Below are 24,994 nucleotides of genomic sequence, written 5' to 3' on the forward strand. Positions count from 1 at the left end.
CTGGGTGGGAAAGTTCCAGCCCTTGGGGACGCGCCAGGGCGCGGAGCCCCAGGAGGCTTGACAGGGGTAGTCCTGGGGGGAACCGTCCTAGTCCCCTGCAGGACTGGAGGGCTGGACCACGGCTGGAATGCCGGGCTGGACCAGGGTCTGAAGATCAGCCTGACAGGGTTGGACGGCGGCTGGGCAGCCGGACTTGACGGCGGCTGGGCAGCCTGACTTGACGGCGGCTGGGCAGCCGGACTTGACGGCGGCTGGGCAGCCGGACTTGACGGCGGCTGGGCAGCCGGACTTGACGGCGGCTGGGCAGCCGGACTTGACGGCGGCTGGGCAGCCGGACTTGACGGCGGCTGGGCAGCCGGACTTGACGGCGGCTGGGCAGCCGGACTTGACGGCGGCTGGGCAGCCGGACTTGACGGCGGCTGGGCAGCCGGACTTGACGGCGGCTGGGCAGCCGGACTTGACGGCGGCTGGGCAGCCGGACTTGACGGCGGCTGGGCAGCCGGACTTGACGGCGGCTGGGCAGCCGGACTTGACGGCGGCTGGGCAGCCGGACTTGACGGCGGCTGGGCAGCCGGACTTGACGGCGGCTGGGCAGCCGGACTTGACGGCGGCTGGGCAGCCGGACTTGACGGCGGCTGGGCAGCCGGACTTGACGGCGGCTGGGCAGCCGGACTTGACGGCGGCTGGGCAGCCGGACTTGACGGCGGCTGGGCAGCCGGACTTGACGGCGGCTGGGCAGCCGGACTTGACGGCGGCTGGGCAGCGCTCTCTGACGGCGGCTGGGCAGCGCTCTCTGACGGCGGCTGGGCAGCGCTCTCTGACGGCGGCTGGGCAGCGCTCTCTGACGGCGGCTGGGCAGCGCTCTCTGACGGCGGCTGGGCAGCGCTCTCTGACGGCGGCTGGGCAGCGCTCTCTGACGGCGGCTGGGCAGCGCTCTCTGACGGCGGCTGGGCAGCGCTCTCTGACGGCGGCTGGGCAGCGCTCTCTGACGGCGGCTGGGCAGCGCTCTCTGACGGCGGCTGGGCAGCGCTCTCTGACGGCGGCTGGGCAGCGCTCTCTGACGGCGGCTGGGCAGCGCTCTCTGACGGCGGCTGGGCAGCGCTCTCTGACGGCGGCTGGGCAGCGCTCTCTGACGGCGGCTGGGCAGCGCTCTCTGACGGCGGCTGGGCAGCGCTCTCTGACGGCGGCTGGGCAGCGCTCTCTGACGGCGGCTGGGCAGCGCTCTCTGACGGCGGCTGGGCAGCGCTCTCTGACGGCGGCTGGGCAGCGCTCTCTGACGGCGGCTGGGCAGCGCTCTCTGACGGCGGCTGGGCAGCGCTCTCTGACGGCGGCTGGGCAGCGCTCTCTGACGGCGGCTGGGCAGCGCTCTCTGACGGCGGCTGGGCAGCGCTCTCTGACGGCGGCTGGGCAGCGCTCTCTGACGGCGGCTGGGCAGCGCTCTCTGACGGCGGCTGGGCAGCGCTCTCTGACGGCGGCTGGGCAGCGCTCTCTGACGGCGGCTGGGCAGCGCTCTCTGACGGCGGCTGGGCAGCGCTCTCTGACGGCGGCTGGGCAGCGCTCTCTGACGGCGGCTGGGCAGCGCTCTCTGACGGCGGCTGGGCAGCGCTCTCTGACGGCGGCTGGGCAGCGCTCTCTGACGGCGGCTGGGCAGCGCTCTCTGACGGCGGCTGGGCAGCGCTCTCTGACGGCGGCTGGGCAGCGCTCTCTGACGGCGGCTGGGCAGCGCTCTCTGACGGCGGCTGGGCAGCGCTCTCTGACGGCGGCTGGGCAGCGCTCTCTGACGGCGGCTGGGCAGCGCTCTCTGACGGCGGCTGGGCAGCGCTCTCTGACGGCGGCTGGGCAGCGCTCTCTGACGGCGGCTGGGCAGCGCTCTCTGACGGCGGCTGGGCAGCGCTCTCTGACGGCGGCTGGGCAGCGCTCTCTGACGGCGGCTGGGCAGCGCTCTCTGACGGCGGCTGGGCAGCGCTCTCTGACGGCGGCTGGGCAGCGCTCTCTGACGGCGGCTGGGCAGCGCTCTCTGACGGCGGCTGGGCGGCCGGACTTGACGGCGGGCTTGGTTCCGGCTCCTGGAACGGGCTAGGTTCCGGCTCCTGGAACGGGCTAGGTTCCGGCTCCTGGAACGGGCTAGGTTCCGGCTCCTGGAACGGGCTAGGTTCCGGCTCCTGGAACGGGCTTAGTTCCGGCTCCTGGAACGGGCTTAGTTCCGGCTCCTGGAACGGGCTTAGTTCCGGCTCCTGGAACGGATCCGCGGCCGGAACGGCCGCTCGGACAGTCGCCTCCCCACGGCGCCCCCCCAAAAAATATTTGGGACTGGGTAGCACCGGACTGGGTAGCTCCGGACTGGGTAGCTCCGGACTGGGTAGCTCCGGACTGGGTAGCTCCGGACTGGGTAGCTCCGGACTGGGTAGCTCCGGACTGGGTAGCTCCGGACTGGGTAGCTCCGGACTGGGTAGCTCCGGACTGGGTAGCTCCGGACTGGGTAGCTCCGGACTGGGTAGCTCCGGACTGGGTAGCTCCGGACTGGGTAGCTCCGGACTGGGTAGCTCCGGACTGGGTAGCTCCGGACTGGGTAGCTCCGGACTGGGTAGCTCCGGACTGGGTAGCTCCGGACTGGGTAGCTCCGGACTGGGTAGCCGCTTTCTCCTCCGCCGGCCAGTGGGACTGGCCGACGGTAGAGTGGCCGCAGGAGGTGCTGCGGATGAGGGTGCCGAGCTCCCCAGGGTAAGGGCGGCCAGGGCGCGGTCCTCCGGGACGGTAGCCACGGGGGTGGACACCCAGTCTGGCACTAATGGCCAGGGATCATCCCGGTTGACCACATACCTGATCATGTCGCCCATCCACAGGGAGCTCAACATCCTCATCTCAGACCGTCGGAGAGGCTCGGTGAGGCAGCAGTTAAAAATAACCTTGAGCTCTGCCTCACCGAACTCAGTCTCCCTAGCTGCAGCCAGGAACTCCCGAGCGAACTGCCTGATCCCGCGATCCCCCTGCTTAAAACCCAACAGGAGTCGGGCCTGGTGGGACCGCAAGGAATCGTCCGCGGTTGCCTGCTGGGTTCTGTTGGGGCGGTTCATTCTGTCATGAATACTCATGGTTAGAACCCAATTGCAGGCAGAGGCAGGAACAAACAAGGAGGTGAAGGGGTTAACAGATTTATTTAACAAATAACAAGACTAACCAAACAGGTAAAACAAAACCCACGTGGGGGAAAAAACAGGACAGGTATATATATAATTTTATACAACGAACAAGGACACTAACTAACTAAACTGATAAAACAAACACTTGATACAAAACACTAACACTGACTAAACTACACTTACTTTGACACGGAACAGGAACAGGAAACAGGAACTGCAAATAGCATACGTACAAGCAGGGCAAACGCAATGAACCGCACAAGACAATGAAACAAGAGGACTCTTAAAGGGAGACAATGACAGGATAATTAATAGGGGACAGGTGACACAGATGAAACACTAAGGGGAAGCTAATGACACGAAATGGCGGGAAACACAGACGAGACTCGGGGAGAGTATGGAAGCCCAAAAGGTCCAACATCTCTCTCCCCACATGAAACAGGGAATTCTGTTTTGGTTCTGCCTCAAGACCAAGAATTAGCCAGACAAGATAGGCAGAACCGTGACAGGAAGACTTCCGCTGCTGAGAAACCGGGAATCGTGAAAAAGACCCCTTTGCTCTAATTATAAAATAGTTTGGGCCATTAACTGTAAATGTTGTCCCGAGTCCTTTGAAATGAGGTCCACTCAGATCTATTATATATTACATCCATAAGTACATTTTTCTCAGACACAGTGGATTGAAACAACAGCCTTAGTAACAAAACAGTAACTGTCGCATAGTTGTACTCTAGTACAGTTGCTATGGTAATCTGAGCCTTTGCCCATAATTTTTAGCAGTTTTCATCTCTTTGTCGCAACAGAGACGAGCAATGTAGTTTTGTTGTGAAGTATGACTTGTATTATTCCCCAATGTTTATTTTGGAGGTTTTGAGAAGCATGCTTCAGGTTTCTGAGCATAATCAGTCTTTTCAAGGACTCTTTACGACTGATTCATTAGCCTGCGTCTCTCCTCTCGTCATTTCATGTTACCTTTGTGGAACTCCTCCACTAAACTGAATTAATAGATTCACACCAAAGTGACTAAAGCACTGGCATAATTCAAGCTTGATTGAGATCCTGCTGAGTGTTTTATCAATCAGAGATTGTAAAGTAGAAAACTGCCCACTTTATATATATTTTTTGGCACATTTATCCCATCACTGCAGTAAGTTAGGGAGTTAGAATCCTGCCCTCTTGTGGTAGTTTTGTGGCGGTACAGTGTGCATTGGTTGTCCATCACCTCACACATAAATAAAAAAATTAGGAGCCAGTAACTCAATTCACAAATACAGATTGACCTCAGAAGCAGGTTTTGAAGAATAGCATCGAAACTATAGTCATCCGTGTTCTTGTTTAATCTTTTATCTAATAGCACTTTGTCATTTCAATGTGTTTATCAAAGATGCTCTTCGTCACCCAAGGAATGTCATAAAGATCCCGCTGTTCGTCTTCATTTTTTATTTGCATATTAATACCCGCTCATGAATTATGCATTATCATACAATACCCGATGGGTAGACTCATTGGATGTGTTTTGACATATTTAAATAAGAATCAAACACTCCCAAAGCGTATTGTTTCCTAGATGGCGCTTAAAATGACAGACATGCTACTAAGAGAGCTGTAGCTTTTTTTAGCCAAACTGCTGCTTTTCCACTGAAGAGAGAGAGTCTTGTTATATAACAGTCAGGGAGTCCATTTCTTATTTTAAAACATCTAGTCTACCTGCTCTGGGTTTCTACACGTGGTAAACTCGCTTTTTAGTACTGAGTTACCTCAAAAAGCCTTCACCCAATCCCTGCCTCTTCCTCGTGGTATACTGAAAAGCAGAGCGAGAGGGAGGGAGAGAGAGAGAATCCCCTCTTAGGCATGGCTTTTATACCGCTGTCAAATGAAATCCCACATTCTGGAGCAAACCGTAGCGTATCTCTCCCTACATGCTTGTGACCATGTGTGTGTCCGTACGAGTGCTGAATCTAAAGAGACTGATGGGGTAACCTTAAAAGAACAGCGCTGTACCGTGTGCGCCCACTGAGGGAAGCGATCCGCCTCTGATCTGCATCATTGTACTCTTCTTAATTTTGTTTCCTAAGGAAGCTTAACAGTAGACCGATCCTTATGCCACATATTACCTGCGATGTTTCTTGCATGTTACTGTGCTCTGAGGTCCAACGTGAAGGTAAGACTTGGAACGAGCCTGAACTTGCGCATGTGCATGCGTCGCCATGTGGCCACACAGGTGGTTGGACATGTGTGAGTTGCCACACTGGGACGTTTTGACACCTTGATTGACTCGGCTGGTTTCCAGTTTTTTTGAAGTGATGTAGGGGGTTTATACCGACGTGTTTGAGGAGGGCGTTTGGAATGATACGGTGTAAAAATGCATGAAATAATGAATTTTGTATGGCAAAATCTATGGAATATCCTCAGTATTAATCATTCTCTCTCTCTCTCTCTCTCTCTCACTCTTTCTCTTTCTAATATCTTGACACTGTTGTACCTCTTAAATGTGTTTAAATATTACAAATATTATGGCAGTTTAACGTAAAGTTTCATTTAGCATTTATCCCACTATTCATGAAGCGTTTTTTATGAAGCATATTTCATTTATTCATTCGACAGTTTGTGTCATACTTTCTGTATTTTGTTCTGGTGCATTATGGGAAATATCTCCATATCTTTCTACAGTGTGTCTTTTCCTCCTGTCTTCCTGCCGCAGTTTCCTTTCCTCTGCTAAAGAGTTAGAGGCGTTTAATATGCATGGAGCTGTTGCTGCACCTGTCTGCCTCACTCATCCCGTTCTCTCTCTCACTTTCTCTGCTGACAGAGCGGGAAGTCGCCTGATGGTGCAGGTTGTGTAGGGTCCCGTCTCTGACAGTCCTATGTTATACGGGGAAACTTTTTGTTTGTAAGAGGAAAGAGAAAGCAGATGTTCGGAAGCAGTGCACATTGACAGGAATCAAACATACGCAAACAGGAGGGTTTGAGAGGCTCGTTCCGGTTTTCTAATGTCGGTAAATCGCTGCTTGCGTGGAGGAGGTGTCGCTTTGCTTTTCTCTGCAGCTTATAGCGGATTTATCTTGCGTTCTCGTGCATCAGGCTGGCAGTAAACATAATGCTTTATATGAAGGGGTGGACGCGCTGGCGTGGGAAAGAGAGGAAGTGTGCATGTAAAGAGAGAGAGCTGCTTTCATAGTAATAATTTTGTGTCTTACATGCTGCAAGCTGTTGTAAGTTTGTAAGTGAAGACGACAGTAGGAGTGTGAGTGGGTACGCGTGTCTGTGTGTGGGACTGTGAAGGAGTGTGCATGTGTGGTTTTGTGTGTGGGAGGAGATTGATGTCTGTGTGTAAGACTGTTTATGGGGGTGGATGTGTGTGTATGAGTGAAACTGAGCTCCATTTTTCTATTTCTTTTCTCTGTGGTGTTAGTGGGCTGCGTAATGACACACTTGATCTGTCTGTACCAGTGGGATCTCACAGCAGGCCAACAGCCCGCTACTTTCACCCACATCAGTATTGCCATCATCATGAGGACCCTGAAGATCTGCTAAGCAAAGGGTTGTGGGTTAATATTTTACAAAGGTATTAAGAATTGATTATCATTCAAATGATAGGTCATTGTTTTATGATCAATTGAATTATCTTACAAGCTCAAGGTCTCTCATGTTAACACAATGAGAGCAAAAATGTTAGTAAACTTATCACAAGCTATGTTTCCACCACCATGTTTTTATGCACATTTTGAGGTCTCGCATTAGAAAGGAGTGGTGTTAACGGAGTTTTGAACAAAGTACCTTAATACGCAAAAAGATTTTACGCTCGCTTGATGTGGTTTTTGACTGCGAAAAAAAGTGCAACCAACAGGTTACTCCGACCCTCCCCTCTCCCTTTCAAAGCACTACGGTGGCTCTCACACCATGTCCACACTGTATGCGGTGTCATGAGGTCCCCTTTTACGTCTTTTACATTAAGTGCTTGCTATGATAGTATTTATATGAGGCTATAGGTTGTGAAATCAAACAAATCTCGTTCTTACTGTTTTAGTTAGCTTATGTATCAACTAGCATATCATAGAAGTACGTGGTTAGCTAGCGCTTGCGAAAAAAAGCTAGCCCTAGCACTAACCGAACATTCACAAAGATATGGGGGTCCTAAAGGGGACCGAATTCGAGGGGGGACTCGATACCTCATGAAGGTGACGCAACACGAAAAAAGACAATAGAACCCATTAGAACCCATTTGTAATACATCTCCATAAAAGGGAAGGAAGGAGTCGGGAACCGGCAAACATTCAAAACATTTAATAAAATAATATAACAGCCAGCGGCACCTCACGGACGACCGCCGGCGAACAAAACATAAATACAAAACACAAGAACATAAATATAAGCTTAACATAAGTTTGGGCCCGGTCCTCTCTCCTAGACGGTCCGGTCGCTCGTTCCTTTTATATGCTCCCTATCTCCTACGTGATTCGAGCCCGGTGTGCGCACAGCTGGCGCTAATTCACAATTACTCACCGGACTCGAACCACGGTCTCGCCCCGCTTACTCTACTACACCATTATAATTTTCTACACTGGATGCGGTGACATCCCTATTAAAATAACCTGTCGTAGTATTTACAAAACCTATAAATTAAATCTCAGTGTTGACAAGTTGACAGGCTCTTTTTGATTTTTTCATTTGCTGTAAAAATGGAGACAAGAGGTTTTGACATGACAGCGATGATATTCAGTGGAAAATGTAACATTTTTGTTTTTGATGACTTTCTCACTTTTACAAAGGATCTAAATAGCTAGAAAGAAATGAGATTAATTGCAGTATAATTGATTGAACACTAATGCTTCTGTACTTAGAAAACGAGTGTTCAGCACTTTCCTGAAAAGGTTACTACACACTGGCTAGAGAGCAAGTGTGCCATTCTCTGCAAAAACAAACTTTATGCAGTGAAAGCAAAAGTACTGTGAGGTTCAGTTATTCACTGCTTTGAATTTATATTTGGCTTGAAGAGCCAGCTGATAGCAATTAACGTGTTACATATCCCCTCTTTAAAGATAATGATACTGTGAGACAGAAATAGAACTTAGTTCTTTAACCTCTCGCACATAAACATTGATCACACAGACACACACAGGGATTGGGCACAGCCATGCTCTACATTGCTGTTTCCATTAGGGTGTCACTCTGAAGGGTGTTTCTTCCAGACTGTTTGGGGAGAGCGAGGTACCAAAACAGTTCTGACCCATCTGCTAAAATGTTGAGCAAGCTTTGAGTCATGCAGTCATGAATATTTTACCCTTGTGATGAATGCAGAAACGGTGAAAGTAAGCTGTAGGAGAGTGCTACAGTATCGTCACCGTCCAAAATTGAAACACTGGCACTGGCAATATGAAATGCAAGTTAAAATTGAAGTAGATTATGAATGCAATTTACAAAAACTATAAAAATGATTTTCAAGATGCAATCCATATTTTTTGCATAATTTTAACTGTGTGAATGTCGACTGATCTAATATTGTATGTACGATGTCATTCAAATTAAGTCATTTGATATTGAAATTGAAACTGATTTGGCTGAGCTTGGTGTTTTGGATTTCAGTTTTTGGACAGCTTTGCTTTGTGTTTCTTCTGCCTTAAACAAGCATTCAGGCAGTAGTGTTGATATTTGATGTCTTAGTTGAAAATCCTCCCAGTATCCCTAGAGCTTTCTTCTTAGTACACAAGCTTGTGTCTTCCTGTGCTTGTGTTCATTGTGTGTGTAGTTTTAACATGTTTATTTCTTAGTTAAAGAAGCCAGAGGTACATTAAACCAGCTGAAGATTTCTCCTTTTCACACACACACTTGCTGTCATGGTAACACATACATGTATTAATTGCACGAGCACATCTTCTTCCTGTCAGGCATTTCGAGCAAACACATTGGCTGCCCACTGCATGTCTACAACTAGAATAACTGGCAATGTTTGAACACTTTAAAGCAAATGTGAGGGGTGATTAACTATCCTAAAATATTTAAAACGATTAAAAGTTGTTTCAAGGAGGCTGCGGTGCAGTTTCTTAAGGTGTTTTAAGTGGTTGCTTGATGGTTGCCAAGAAGCCCAAAAAACCCATCTTCAAGTATCTGCAACGTGCTGGTTTCTAGATATGGCTGCATGTATGTCTACTGCATGTGTCTTGTGAAACCTGAAACTAAACTAAAGTCTAATTTTTTGGAGACAAAAATGCAATATAATAGACATAACTATGTCTTCATAGGTGTATAAAGACCTTACATAATGAAGCATTATTTTCTTATTACCTTAGAATGAGCTATTTCTATCTACATACACCAAGGGTCCCCTTTGTTTCTACAGTAGCCCTAAATGGACAAACTGCTCTTCTCTTCTTCTTCGTTTTCTCCTTTAAATTCTTTCAGCATTTCACTTTTAACATTCACCCTCATGTCATTCCAAAACTTCTCCAGAACACAAAAGAAGATATTTTAAAGAACACTGTTAACAAAACAACATAGAAGGCCATTGACTCCATTATAAGGACACAAAACCACTGAGACATTTCCCAAAATATTTTATTTGGTTTTCAACGAAAGAAAGAATGACATTAGGGTGCATATGTACTAATTGGCTCCATAATAGTTGTCTCCTCTACACCAATAAGCTTGTGTGTGTTGGGCATTCTGGCGCAATATGGCTGCCTTCGCATCATCCAGGTGGATGCTGCACATTGTTGGTGGTGGAGGAGATTTCCCCCTTCCATGTAAAGCGCTTTGGGTACCCAGAAAAGCGCTATATAAATGTAACAAATTATTATTATTATAATGTAATTTTAAGGTAAACTCTCTTTTCAGGTTGTGTTATTTAATGTGTGTACTTATAACATACTATAAAAGAAGTAATAAAAAGAGATTCTTGCGTTAGAAAGCACCCTTAAAGGAGTAGTTCAAATTCTGTCATCATTTACTCACCCTATTGTCATTTCAAACTGTATGACTTTCTTTCTTCCACAGAACACAGAAGAAGATATTTTGAAGAATGTTATTAACACGCTGTGCTCTTCTGTTCCAAATGTTTTTCTAAATATCTTCTTTTGTGTTCTACAGAAAAAAGTCATAAAGGTTTGAAATGACGAGGGGGCGTGTAAATGATGACAGAATTTTCATTTTGACGGTGAACTACTCCTTTAACTGTGCTCTCCAGATTCCAGCTCTCGTGGGCCTTAAGAGATGCTATAATTTAAATTACAGAGCCACACACTGTAAAAGCTCTTGTGGTTACCTGTCAACCGCTGGCTTCCTCACTAGAAACGGTGTTGCAGAACATCGTGTCCGTGCGGGCTCGGTGGCCCTCTCCTGGTTCCTGCTTGGCTGCGCTCCTGCAGTAAACTCTCTGAGTGCCGCAGAGCGCTGGATGCAGCGGTGAGGAAGTGATTCAGGGCCTCCCCACATCTCTCACACACACAAACACGATGAACACAGTCTCTGAGGCTGCCTGGAGAAAAGGGAAGCCTCCTCTCTACTGTCCGACTGAACGCCCACCCACACACACTCGTGCACACACACACACCCCCTCAGAAAAGCATGCAGGAAGAGAGGGAGAGGAACTCTGAGGTAAGATTAACAGATTTTATGCATCTTGTCAAGTGCAGGGAGGAGGATCATAAAACCGAGTGATTTAGTTTAGTTTCAAGTCTCTAGTTGATGAATGTCGTAAATGTCGCGAGTTGCCGTTGCGAACTGTTGTATAGATCGTTTCTGCTGTCACGATGGAAATAACTGCAGCGAAGTGAAGCTAGTTTCATCTCTGTTTTAGATTATTTGTCATTTCTTTCTTTTCAACTTTTTCTATTGTTCTTTTACTTTCTGTGGTTACTGTTTCATTCTCTGTGACTAGCTTCCTTGCATGCATTGTCTCATGAAATAATTGCTTTATCTCTCTCGTTTGTCCATCATAATGCAGATTGTTCTTTATTCTTTATAAGACAGTAAGATTGTTTTTTTATACACAAATGTGACAGTCTTATCTCTCGGTTTAAAATAAGTTAGCGCTCTTAAACTTCCCAGCAAGCATGTGGCTGTTTGCCGAGCTTAAGCGTGTGTTCAAGACCAGCATTTGTGGTCGGGTCTGTTGTCTCGGTTCATTGTGGTTTCTCTCGTGTTCAACACTTCCACTCAAGCTCTATGCACACACTCATTTATAATAGAGTGTATTTAGAGCTTAAGAATATGATAAGAAACACTGAGGTACGTCATCGCATCGGCTGAACGCCCCCACAAGTGAAAAGTACCCCTGAAGACGGTGAAAACAAGATAGAAAGGACCGGAAAGAAAGAGAACGAGTAAGAGAGAGGTGGAATGAATAGAGATTATGCGAGTTGAATATGTTCCCAGTCTGTATTCACATGGCCTCTGTTGATCAGCTCCAATCAGGATCTCTGAGTATGTTCTTCATCTCATCTGTTCCTCACAGAATAACGCCATTGTTCACATGGACTCTCGTGTTTCGGCCTCGATACACCACCATTTGGACCCAGACTGTGTGTGTGTGTGTGAGAGAGAGAGAGCGAGAGAGCCAGTGCTCATGTTACTCTGCCTTGTTAGAGTGGTAAACATGAGCAGCTAACAAATGCAGGGGCTGTTCCTGGCTCACACACACACACAAACACACACACACACATAGAGAGAGTGCACACCTTACTAAAATCTGTTCACTGGATGAGTCAAACATGGTTTCTGTTTACATTTACATCTCAATGATTTATTCTTTATTTATCAGGTCTGTATACATTTAAAATGGTCGCTTAAAAGTTCACTCTTCTGTGCAATTTACTCACACTCTTGTCATTTTAAAACTTTATGAATACCTTTCTTATGCAGAGCATAAAAGAAGATATTTTGAAGAATGTTGTCAACCGGCAGCTATTCACATGCATTGGTTTTGTGTCTGCGCTGTTCGGTTACTAACTTTTTTCCAAATATCTTCTTTTGTGTAATGTGGAAGAAAGAAAGTCATACAGGTTTATTATGACAAGACGGTGAGTAAATGTGACCCTGGATAACAAAACCAGTCTTAAGGAGCACCTGAACTTTTTTTGTAAAAGACAAAAATACATTGTAATGGTCAAAATTATCCATTTTTCTCTTATGTCAAAAATCTTTGTGATATGAAGTAAAGATCATGTTCCATGAAAATATTTTGTAGATTTCCTACCTTAAATATATACAATTAATTTTTGTGAGTGGATGGCCTGCCACAGTGCCCCGATTATCAACTTCAAAGGCGATTTTCTCAATATTTCGATTGTTTTCCACTCTCAGATTCCTGAGTTTTAAACGGTTGTATCTCAGCCAGATATTGTCTTATTCTAACACCATCAGTAGAAAGTATTTATTCAGCTTTCAGATTATGTAAAAATCTCAATTTCGAAAAATTGACCCGAAAGACTAAAATATAAGATTGTTCATTTTGGGTGAACTTTAAGTATGGAATGAAGCCGATACCGAATATTAAAGTGGTGTTTTTTGGGCACATTATGATTGTGATGAGATAAACACTAGATGTATCCTATGTACATTAAAGGGAAAGATATATATATATATATACAGTATTTTAAACTGTCATTTATTCAGCATCATATCATTCAAAACCTGTATGACTCACAAAAGAAGATGTTTTAGTGGTTTTGTGTCCATGTGTGGAAGTCAAGGGACCCAATATTGTTTGGTTAGGTTATAAACATTCTTCAAAATATAAAAAACCCACAAGTCATACAGGTTTGGAACGACATGAAAGTGAGTAAATGATGAAAGAATTTTCAATTTTGGGTGAACTATCCCTAAATGTTGAGCCATGAACATCTCTTATGTAATGTTAATTATGCATAGAGAAATATTTTTATTGCCTTTTAATTACTGTATAGGTATTTTGAGTGGTTGCTAGGTGATAGATTTCTAGCCAAAGAGGATATTCTTAACCCTTTATTATAAGCGTATGACATTTCTTTGTCTTTCATCATTCGCCAAGTAGAACCCCCACATCTGATCGCACACAAAGGCAACAACTCTCAAGCTGCATGATTTCAGGCATCATTCATGTCTTCAGCACAAACAATGTGGGGCGTCTTACTGTAATACATACAAAACCATCTACTGTAAACACTCAAAATGCTGAAATTAAGGCTTTAGGGTAAAGCAGTAATGTAAAATTCAAAACCGATTTACTTAGCGCACTGAGTCATGAAGTCTGTCCTTTCTCAGGACTCGCTGTTCCCTCTTCAACCCCTTCTTTACTGTTTTTAATCATTAATTTATTGACAATGTCAGGACTAATTGATGGAGATGCTGAATATGGGTAAAGTTCACGACCCCAAGACTGAAACCTACAGTAAGCGTTTCGGTCAAGTTTTTCCACTGACTTCGCTGTTCTTATCATGAGGAGCGTGTCCAGAAAAGAGGGCCGAGAGCTTCGTTCTCTAAGCATCAGCATTCTCACCTTGTTCTCACAACTTTCACCATGTGTTGTTTGTTAATTAAATTTTGTGAAATTGTGGTTCTATTTTAAAATACACAGACGCTGAGAGACAGTGGGAGGGATGGTAGGTTCTTGCTGTGTGTCCTTTAGCTGCCGCTGGCCTCCATCAGAGCTTAGTCACTTATTATTGTTGGTGTGCAACCTGGACGCCGGATAGAATAGCACTCAACTCAACTGGAGCTCTGGAGATCTGAAGCTCTCCACCCAGGAACTGGAGTTGTTTTGAGTCTAATTTGATCCAGCTTAATGGACAAGCATACTTTTGTTTTCAAGAAACGACTAGAGACGCAACTATTTCGTCAAAACCGGACCCATTAGTATCAACAGTTATTTCAATTTGTATTTCTATCTTTATATACAGCCATGGAAAATTTATTGGGCTATTTCCAGTGCAGTTCACAAAAATAAACCTCAGGAATGACATAAAATCACACAACGGCAATGTGAAAGATTGAAAGAATGTGAAGACCCACGACAGTTGTAAAAATAAGCTTTTTTCATCATAGATTGAACTAATCCTAAAACACATGTAGAATATCCCTGCTGAAATAAAAAAATGAACTAATAGAAACCATCACAGAAATTCTAATGGTTTTCATTAAAATATAATTATGAACCACTAGCTTTTCCATTTAAACAATTATAAAATTACATTTTTAAAGTGCTATAGTGTGAGTTCATTACTGAAAAACCAATACAATTCCCATTATAACCATTAAATCCATTACATTTTCATTTCTGTTTTGGTCAAGTTTTGTTTTTCAAAAGGGATTAGTATTGTGTTGTTTAAACACTATAAATATGAATATAAACACCTTTTTTTTCATTCGTACTCCTTTAAGTCGTTTCAATTTTACGTCAAGTCAGATAGATGGATATACTTACAGACAGACAGATGCTTCTCTTATTTTCCTCATTTGTACTGCAAGTCACTTTTTGCAAGTGTTTGCTAAATTAATAAACGTAAACATTACAGTTGTACATGTTCATGGTAATTTACCTGTAACACAATGGCTGTGTTAGTCCACCAGCTAAACCAGCACCATTTTAACATAAACCAGCCTGAACCAGAATTGAAAATCATGCTTGGTTCTTTCCGGCAGGGGAATGAAATCCATTTACCTCGTCTTTTAGTCTGTAGTCTCATAAATCTAGTGAATCCACCTTTAAAACACTCACGATTACATTCTGTATGCATTTCAAAGTGTGGCTAATGCTAAACAAACCTCCTTAACAATGCTTTCTGCTGTATCGAGATCCACCCCGTCCCAGGTGCGTGCTCAGGAGATGCCTCTACACCGCCCTGTTTTATTGGAGATAATTGCATGTCGCTGGATGTGATTACTAGCAGTGTTGGTATGATTAATTGAGCGATTAGCCTGCCGCTCTGTTTTTTTTTTTTACTTTGAGTGGGAGACATACTACGTGGGAATCTTAATTAGGTTTTCCATGTCGTGTGAGTAAACCCACGCCACAGGCTTATGTAACCCAATGCCATCCTTCCAATTTCTACTGTAAGCCAGCATGAGTATTTTTAGAGTGTTTTTGATTATTATTTATTCCCTGGATACAGCTCTGTTTTTTATTAAATTTACTATTTATATTTGTTTTTTGGGGGGGGTATTCAGTTAATGAGTGTATTATCTTGAGAGCACTGTTGACGTCGTGGAGGTAAGCTACAGTTCTGTTGTAATGGAAGAGAACAGAAGAGGTTTATTTACCCATCATCATCTTAGTGGGAAAATTGCTTCTGGTACTTAGCTGGAAAAACACCAAAGAGGAAATTCAATTAAATCAAAGTTGAAAGTGAAACTCAGAAGAGGTGAGTGTTAGCTCTGGTCAGGGAGTCATTGTCATTGGATTGTGGATCAGAAAGTCTTCTTGTTTCTTTAATGTGGCTCCCAAGAGATGTCTCAGAGCTCATGTTTAATTGGCCGTTACACTGTAATTAAACTGAATCAAACTTCTAATTAAATTCTAGTCTGCCCTGGTTTATGAGTTCAGCTTTAGCTGAGGATGTCTGTATTCTGCAACGCTGTTCACAGAGAATAAGGAATGGCTTTCTGGGCATCTCAAAGACATGTTTTGGTCAAGATGATCTGAACTGTGCAGGAGAGCGTTGTCTTTGACTAGCTACAACCTTAAAGTTTAGGGGTTTGAGATAAACAAAAATCAGTTATTTAGCAGGTTAAGTGAGTCTCCTTAGCTTACATTTATCGTAAGAGTCAGTTAACAATGATTTATAAATTGAGCTTTTGGGTGGTTTTTTTTCAACGCAAAAATGACTTTCTTCCTTAGTCTTCTTTTCTTGTTTTCCAGTAAAAATGTCTAAACATTCTTGAATCAAGAAGCATTTTCTTGATGAGCAAACGACCTATAAAAAAAGTCTTGTTTATAGTAAAAAAAATGAAATTTCAGTGAATTTGTGCTTAAAACAAGTAAAAGAATCCTCCAATGGGGTCAGAAAAATAATCTTGAATTGAGTGAATCATATGTTTTTGGCTTGTTTTGCCTTGTTTACAACGCGCCTCTGAGCAGTTATCATGTAATTCGACCAAGACGGGAATGGGTAATATTGATGTTTCTCCAATCGCTGGCTAAAATCCCAAATCCACATAGGCTGACAAAAGCGCCTCAAGAATCCTGGCCCAGATAATTGTCAGTCTTTGTAGATTGACTGTTTTTGCTGAAAGGCGGGACTTCCTTTGCCGGAGCGGCCCTGTTGGGCGTTGCATGCCATTCACATTCATTCATTCATTCATTGCATGCCATTCACATATAGTGGCGCATCTTGTTAGTATTTACTATCTTTGTTCTTTATTCAGTCTTAAAGTGATAGTTCACCCAAAAATGAAAATCAGGTCATCCTGTATGACCTTCTTTCTTCCGCAGAACACAAAAGAAGATATTTAGAACAATCTTGGTAACAGAACAGAACGGCCCCTCATTCACTTCTATTGTAACCAATGCAACTGAATGGGGGGGTGTTAACAACATTTATACTTGTTTGTATTGACAAGAGGGGGAGATATTGATGAATTTTGAAATTGAACAACTCCTTTAAGTCAAAGATATCAAACTAAAGTATAAAAATGTTAATCTAATAATATCATCATCATCATCATAATAGTTAATCATATATTGTATATATGCATTTTGTGATTAAATAACATTGAATGGGGACTCCAAAGTAGCATTTAAGCACCCTATTTTGCCTGTGCGCTATATTCTGAAATCTTGATTTTATTCCCGCAGTTGTAAAATAGCTTTTTGTGAGAAACACGTCAGACGACCACTTGCCAAAGATGATGTGTGATATTAACGATTACGATAATACTATTTTATTACTGACTTCTGAATGCAAGGTTTTCAGTTCATAACCATATAATCCATAGTATTGATTGTCAAAAAGCCCATCATAAGTGCATCTTGACAGATTTACATTCAGTACACCTTATGCTCTAAGCCCCCTCAATGCTTTTGGTAGATTGGCTTCCTTCTGTGTTTTGCCTCATGCCAAAGTGCATAACACATGGGGGAGAGGTGTATCCCTCCCAGCCTGAAGCACTGAGTGCTGATGCTTTACTGTTATACCATAATGTAGCCCAGACTGGATATGCAGGGATGTTCTGAACTTGTCCTGCTAAAGGCATGCTGAAATATTTATGCTGACTGGAGGGGCTTTAGAAGCAGGTACTGTTAAGCTTCATTCTGATGTCAGTGCAGGCATGAAAACAAGCTTGATAGACATATGACCGTTCTGCAGGCCTAAGATAGAACAAGATAGTGACACCTCGAAAAGCAATGCTTAGATTACTCTTGTGGAGATCTTTTGACTGATGTATCTTGTTAAAATGTGGTCTTTATGTGATTTTTGCAGACTGCTCTCAGGTCACACTTTTGTGGCATAGTGCAACATAAACTGTCAGGTGCATGCATGGTAGAATGTTTCATTTAGGAACATGACGACCACATAAAAGACACCCGTTCATGACAAATGGGACTCCTCCTATTAGACGAGCACCGGTGAGGGCCATGAATTGGCATTTCAGTACACGGATACATTAGAGACATTGGCATCATCATGTATGGTGTGTTTCCATTCAGATTCTCCATAAAGAAATGGATTTTACGTAGTCTCGTCGCAGCTGTGTCAAGTTCTGTGTGAATGCGCCCTCTGCTGGACAACATGAGCGACCTCCACAATCCCTCTCTGTTCAAGCCCAAATGTGTAACTTATCTGTTGCGCCCTATTTTGTTGTGAATGCATTGATTTTGTTATTAGTGTTATAATCATATTGTAAACAAATTTGAAGTCCAAGCACTACATTTGTATGTAAACCTCACTTCTTGTGCTGTTAGGGGCTTGTGATCTGTACTGAGCTGAATCAGGAGCTTGTTATAGGAGAAAATGAGATAATCAGCATTCGCATGGACTGCTTTTAAACGGTAAGTAATATTTTGTTGAGCGAAGCCGGATTTCATTTCCCTGTGCTTGCCATGCGGATGACGATTCACTTTGTGAACATTAACCGTGCCGTCAGTTAACATCACTGGCGATTCGCTCTCATGTCATGCACGGTTGAGTAGACTCCTAAAATAGAATGACCTTAAGATACTTTTTGAATGTGTATTGAAGAATGCACTATATATATATTTCTTTATTTTTGTATTATTGTTGTAATTAAACACAAGCCTAACAACTCATAATCACTATGATGTCTTGTTTTAATGTGAATAGCCATCAAAGTTATTTGGTGTTTTATGGGAAAATGAGGTTTGGGGAGGTTTGCGAAGACCTCATGTAAAATGAGGTAAAATACTCACTTTTGGGGTGTACTGTTTCTTTTATATTTTAAAGCAGAGAGAGTTAGTATTTGAATTGTTATGCATTAGGCTGTTTTGTGGTTGGGTGTGTATTCAGGTTACGTCCTAAGGGGCGATTCACATTTCGCATCTTTTGCACAAGCAAGTTCATTATTTTAAAGGGGTCATATGACACAGCTAAAACAAATATTATTGTTTTAGATGTAATGCAATGTGTATACACGATTTAAGGTAAAAGAAGGTTGTATTTTCCTAATACCGTGCATGTTTGTATCTCCTCTTTACCCCGCCTCTCTGAAACGCGCAGATTTTTTACAAAGCTCATCGCTCTGCAGTGCAAGGTGTACTATGATTGGCCAGTTAACCAGTGCGTAGTGATTGGCTGAATACTGCAAGCGTGTGATGGAAATGTAACGCTTCTTACCATACTCAGAACATTAGGTTCCAAAGCAAATGTATTGACGGGTACAAATAGGGAGCGATGTGGTCGTGATACACATTTGGTGCGGTGCGCACATTTTTCTAGGCACGTCGGTGCTGCATTGAGATGGAAATAGTTAAACTTTTCAGACTGCTGTGCGCCACCGCGGGTCATTTAACTAGAAAAAGCTGCTGACATGTTCCTCGCGGTTCTAGATGCGAAATGTGAATAGCCCCTAAAGTATCATTGCTCAACACATAAAGCAGTTTGCACATGACCACATATACACAGGCTAGTGTGTATTCTGTAACCATTGGTTTTTGTGAAGAGTCACTCACTGTGTGCCTTTGACTGTGAATTCATGTTTATTCTTTGGTAAAAAAATATTTTTGGTAAAAATAAAAATGGCAGGATCTCTCTTAGCTGTGATCGCAGGATTAAGGTGAATTTTACACGCTTGTGTTTTTTCCAACTTGTTTGGCAAATGGGTGATGCCCACATGCCAAGATGTAATTTTAGCTTCACAAAACAGCAGCAAAATTGTATATTTTTGTTGACCTGTTTCTTATATTCTCACCTGGTCATTACCATTCACCCACTGTATTCTTCACCTGCAGTGAAGTGTCTACCAATTTACAGAACCACAACCTCCGGTTGTCCTGCCGGAGCGCACACCATCCTGCACTCTTGGTTTGGCAGTTTGCTGCACGGGCTTGTAAACTCCCCCATTGGTCTCAGATTCATTACTCTGAGTTGTTGTGGTAATTTGTCTGTTATCACATCAGCTGTCCTGATCTGAGTTGATCTTAATATATACCCTCTGCTTGGCTTAGCGAAGATGTCAGGTGAATGTGCCAGCTTAGCTCAAGGGATAGCTTCGGGATGTGTTGTGTTTTGGATTCTGGTTCTTAGCATGAGACGATGGGATCCTCACAAGGGTGCTGCTTGTATCATATTCCAAGTTGTTTTTGAGGAAAGTTTTTTCTTGAGATGTTAGTTTTTTTTTATAAAGGATTTTTTACTAACTCTTCTAAATCTTCAAGATGAAAGAACGTTAAACACCAACAAGTCTTTCTTCTTACTTAAAAACACATAAAATAACATTATCCTATAGTAGGCTGGTTATAACACAAATCATTCATTTAGTCTGAATGGATCAAGTTTTTGATTAAATATGGTGGTGACAAAAAAAAATTAAAAGAATATTTTGTGTTTTAAATTAATTACACCATGTAACTTTTGCTTCAATTATGTTTCTTTATAAAGTTTAACATGCTGAATACAAAAGTCAAATTCATTTTTTTTACCAATACTAACCTCACAAACCAAGTTCATCTCTTCATCTTGTGCTACACCATTCCCTGTGCTACAGAAATGTATTTTTCTTACAGTGACAATTGGAAAATAATTATTAAATATTTTAATTTTTTTACAGTTTTTGTTTATTTGCAATATACAGATATATATTAATTATTAATAAATAATGAATGATATAAGCTCAAAATTGACTTGAGCTACCCTTATCAAAAACCAATAGACTCGAAGTTAAGTTTTTTAAGTATACTTAAGTATAATTTGAAGTATATTAGTGAGAAGTATATAACTGTGGCTCAGCGGTTAGAGCATGGCACTAGCAATGCCAACTTCATGGGTTCGATCCCAGGGGATTGCACATAGTCAGAAACAAATGTGTAATACAATGCAATGCAGGATCGCTTTGGATAAAATAGCACAATTTAATAAACTTATTTTTGATTAAGATTCATATAAACTAAAACATGGGGGGCACAGTGGCTTAGTGGTTAGCACGTTCGCCTCACACCTCAAAGGGTTGGGGGTTCGATTCCCGCTTCCGACTTGTGTGTGTGGAGTTTGCATGATCTCCCCGTGCCTCGGGGGTTTCCTCCGGGTACTCCGGTTTCCTCCCCTGGTCCAAAGACATGCATGGTAGGTTGATTGGCATCTCTGGAAAATTGTCCGTAGGGTGTGAGTGCGTGAGTGAGTGAATGAGTGAGTGTGTGTGCCCTGCGATGGGTTGGCACTCCATCCAGGGTGTATCCTGCCTTGATGCCCGATGACTCCTGAGATAGGCGCAGGCTATCCGTGACCCGAGGTAGTTCGGATAAGTGGTAGAAAATGGAATGGAATAAACTAAAACATTGATGCTACATGAAAATAAATGTTACCCCAATAATTAGCACCATAGAATTTTACCGGAACTATAAAAATATCCGGCGACACAAAAATATGAATTGTGTCTTCAAAGCACAAATAAAGATATTTTAGGTGACATCATAGAGATTTTTTAGGGCTGCTTATGGACATCATGGAAATAGTTGTTGTCAAGGTCCAGAAAAGTACTAAAGACATCATTAAATTAGTCCATCTGCTCATAGTGGCTCAATTGAATTTTTTTGAAGCGACGACAATATTTTATGTGCGGAAACTTTTTTCCGGTAAATACAGCAACGTTATAAAATGGCATGAATAATTTGGCATTACCAAGTAAATCTAACTGAAAAAAACAAATCCTGTAAATTTTTTGACTCAAAATAAAAAACTAAGAAACTGATATTTTGTAGATATTATAAACTAATTAAAGCAAAGGGATTTTTAATACTGAATCACTTGAGCTGTCCAAATACAGGACACAGCTGAGATCCTCCCTTGGATGTGCGTTTATTGATGTGTGAGCGTGTGTTCATGCTTCAGGCGCACTCCTGCTCAGCCAGGAGTGAAGATTCCCTCGCACGCCGCCCGTGCATTCTCTCTCTCTACGTCAGTGCTCGTAGTGCGGGTGCAGCTCTACCGCCGGGAGAGGAATGTCTCCTATAGAGGAGGAACCCCGGCCATTTCAATCCGATGCTTTGCCACTGTAAGGTCGCGTGTCATGATAACATCTTGTCGCTGATGTTTGGTTGCAAGGTAGGCTTTCACTCTATTCCACCCTGCCGGAGAGAAACGCAGTGGAGACGTTGTTAAAATTACGCATCAGCACTGTTGCCAGAACAGGGAGTGCTGTTTTTAGCAAGTTCAGGAAGTGTAGAAGTGTTTTTGTCTCATGTGGATTCAGATTTATAGGAACTTTTGCCGTTGCATGTGTAGATTATCAGTTGCGCTGTGGGTGATACATTTTATTGCTCTTTCTTTGGAAAACATCTTCAGATGGATGCTGTGTGCTGTACTGTCAGGCACATAATCCCTGGGTGGTTGTTGTGCTGTTTTTTTTGTGGTCATATGTGACCCTTTATTTGGAGACCGTTAATGCAGACAGAAACATGTAGGTTGATGCTCTCAGTTGGTTTGATTTGTGTTACATTAGGATAATACAAATATATTAAAAACTAAAAGTGCAAAATGTATTCAAATGTATTTTAAGTGCTTATATTGCTCATATCAGAATCACATAGGTATTATATAATAATAATGGTGTACAATGATGAGAGATGTCAGAAAAAGAAAGTTGAAAATGCAAAATATGCATAACTGTTTTATTAGTTAATTGTGTCTTTTTTATTATTTGGTGTAGTTTGTGTACGGCAGAATTTAAGATGATATTAGAGCATACAGTGTGAGGGTGGGGGGATTAGATATTGCAGTGTAAGCAGTCGCATGTCTTTGCTGATTTAATTAACCCAGAGTTATAACTTGTTCAAATCTTTGCAGTAAGTGTGAGAAAATATAATAATATTTATACTGTAAAAATGGGTTTGACTGGTTTTGAGCCGGGGGCTGGGGGATCCGAGACCACCCAGAAGGCATTAGGGACCCCCTTTAAGAGGTAAACAATAGACTTAGGGGTGTCCTTCAAATATTTTTTATAATAATGGTAATTACAAATATAACATTTGTGCAGATAAGATACAGTAAATAAACTATTTAAAACAAACAAGTTTATTATGACTTTTTAAGGACACTCATGTGTCTATAAAAATGTATGTGCTTATATTTGCTTTGTAAACTAGGTCCCCACTTGGACTTATTTTGGGGGGGATTTTCTGTCTCTCTCGCTAGTATTTATCCACTACTGTATTGTGACAAACACATATTCAATAGGGTCGTTTTATATTTGATCTATTTCAATCAGATACTGGTGGGTGTAGTTTGTGTAAATACCATATGTATGCCAACAATGTGGGTTATTTGCCCTAAATGTCAATAGACTATATATATTTATAATTGTTTTACATATTTTCTATTAAAGCCAGTTTAAAATATATTTTTAGATTTGTGCCCCAGCCCCCCCAAAAAACATCTCATGGTGGGGACCCCCTTAATGTGTAGGTCTGTTGGCTTCAAATATGAAGTGGGAGGGTCTTGTAGGTTGTTCTTAACCCCTCCGTTCTCTTCAGGCTGAGTGAACCCTGCGAGCTGATGATGATGAGCTCTGGGTTTATCAGGCTGCAGAAAAGGGGTCAGTGCACACAATCATGAAGAGATTCCACACAATCCAGCACAGGGCCTTCAGCCATGCCACCTCATATTGCCATCTTAATCTCAGAGAGAGTGAGAGAGAATAGGGTGAGGGAATTAGGGAAGGAGTTTTTATCTCAGTTGCTTGCCAACAATCTTTAGATCCATAGATTTTGTTTTGGAAAACCCACAACCTCTTCCCTACAGCATCAATACACCCATCACACACAAGCACGTTATTTTATCCTCACACAAGTTTATGAGCACATTTTAACTCTCCTTTGCTGTAGGCCACAATACCAGATTGTTATCATATTGCCATGTTGCATAATATGTCAGAACTACAGAGTAAAATTGTAAGATATCAGTTGTTAGAGTGTTAGATTTGACACTTGTGTGAGGGCTGTGAGATGGATTATCACTGCATTTAACACATCAATTTTACTGTTGACTGTAGAAGATACAGTTTTAGTCTATAGTCTTGACATTTAAAGGCGCAAGTGAAGGGTTCATCAAGTCAAAGAGGTTAACTGCTTGTTTTTTTTACAGTGAACACAAAGATCCATAAATGTAAATGTAATGTAAATAAAACATGCCATTTACATTTATAGATATTTGGGTTATTTTACAACCACGTTTTTTTTAAATGGAGTAAAAACAATAAATTTACAGAAAAGACTCGAAATTATCAAGAAAAACATGTAACTTGAGAATAGTTAAGGATACAATTCTAGCAAACAGTTTATTATTGTTCTTAGTGTGATCTAGAGATGTAAGTTTAACATGAACTTAAGAACGACTAGTTTAGGGTTGAGTAGCCTCAACAAAACTACATTATTTGGATTTATTGACACATTTCTTGTACTGTAAAAAGACAGCCTTCTGTTAGAAGTACTACCCTTATAAAGATTTAAAATATTCCTGAAATCAAAGTTTTAAAAAGCTAAATGAGAAATATGAAATGGGCCTCTTTGAAAACGTCTTGGTTACGTATGTAACCTCAGTTCCCTGATGGAGGGAACGAGACGTTGTGTCGAGAACGACAGATGGGGTTCGCCCTTGAGAACCAATCAACTCTGACTACTATAGAAAAGGCCAATGAAATTTGGCGAATGCAATTTGCATGCCGGGCTCCGCCCCCGGAAATCCGGTATAAAAGGAGGCCGGCGTGCAGCATTCACTTACCTTTGTTCTGAAGAGCCTGAGACCTCTCAAACTGCAGCAGAATACGATACGTGTTCGTGGCATAAGGGACACAACGTCTCGTTCCCTCCATCAGGGAACTGAGGTTACATACGTAACCAAGACGTTCCCTTTCTGTCGGTCTCTCGACGTTGTGTCGAGAACGACAGATGGGGTTGCCTATGGAAAACGCCACAACGCTGTATCGCGTCACAATCTCTAGCGAAGCGACGGTAACAAGCCTGGGCGTGTCATCTCGAAGCTTTCGTGAGACTGTAACCTTCCAGTGTGGTGGTCGGGGGGTTCCAGAGCTTTCTTGGAGAAAGATGGGTACAGCCCTGACCGGTAACTTTCACGGACGGGGCCTTAGCTCTCTATAGGCGAGAGGCCGTCCAGATCAGTTTACACCGGGTAAGCGCGACTCTTAATCAGAGAAGCGCTACAGAGGCCACCTCCTACCCGTGGGGAGGAATATGGTGGATATAGGTATGGTCTCGTCCT

General features: G+C 43.1%; 1 protein-coding gene across 19 annotated transcripts in view; it reads left to right on the forward strand.

The window, feature by feature from the left end:
• The window catches only part of dlg2 (discs, large homolog 2 (Drosophila)), a 192,135-nt gene that overhangs the window by 39,459 nt on the left and 127,682 nt on the right, over positions 1-24,994 (forward strand). Inside the window, exon 1 of one of the 19 annotated variants that reach the window (XM_056735926.1) lies at positions 5,254-5,301. The exons of the other annotated variants lie outside the window; for them this stretch is intronic. Coding sequence (XP_056591904.1) covers positions 5,260-5,301 — 42 coding nt within the window. The 5' untranslated portion in view covers positions 5,254-5,259. Of the gene's footprint in view, positions 1-5,253; positions 5,302-24,994 lie in introns of those variants that run through there. 19 annotated transcript variants of the gene reach the window in all.

The sequence above is a fragment of the Triplophysa dalaica genome, chromosome 22 (genome assembly GCF_015846415.1).
Source record: "Triplophysa dalaica isolate WHDGS20190420 chromosome 22, ASM1584641v1, whole genome shotgun sequence".
Lineage (NCBI taxonomy): Eukaryota > Metazoa > Chordata > Actinopteri > Cypriniformes > Nemacheilidae > Triplophysa > Triplophysa dalaica.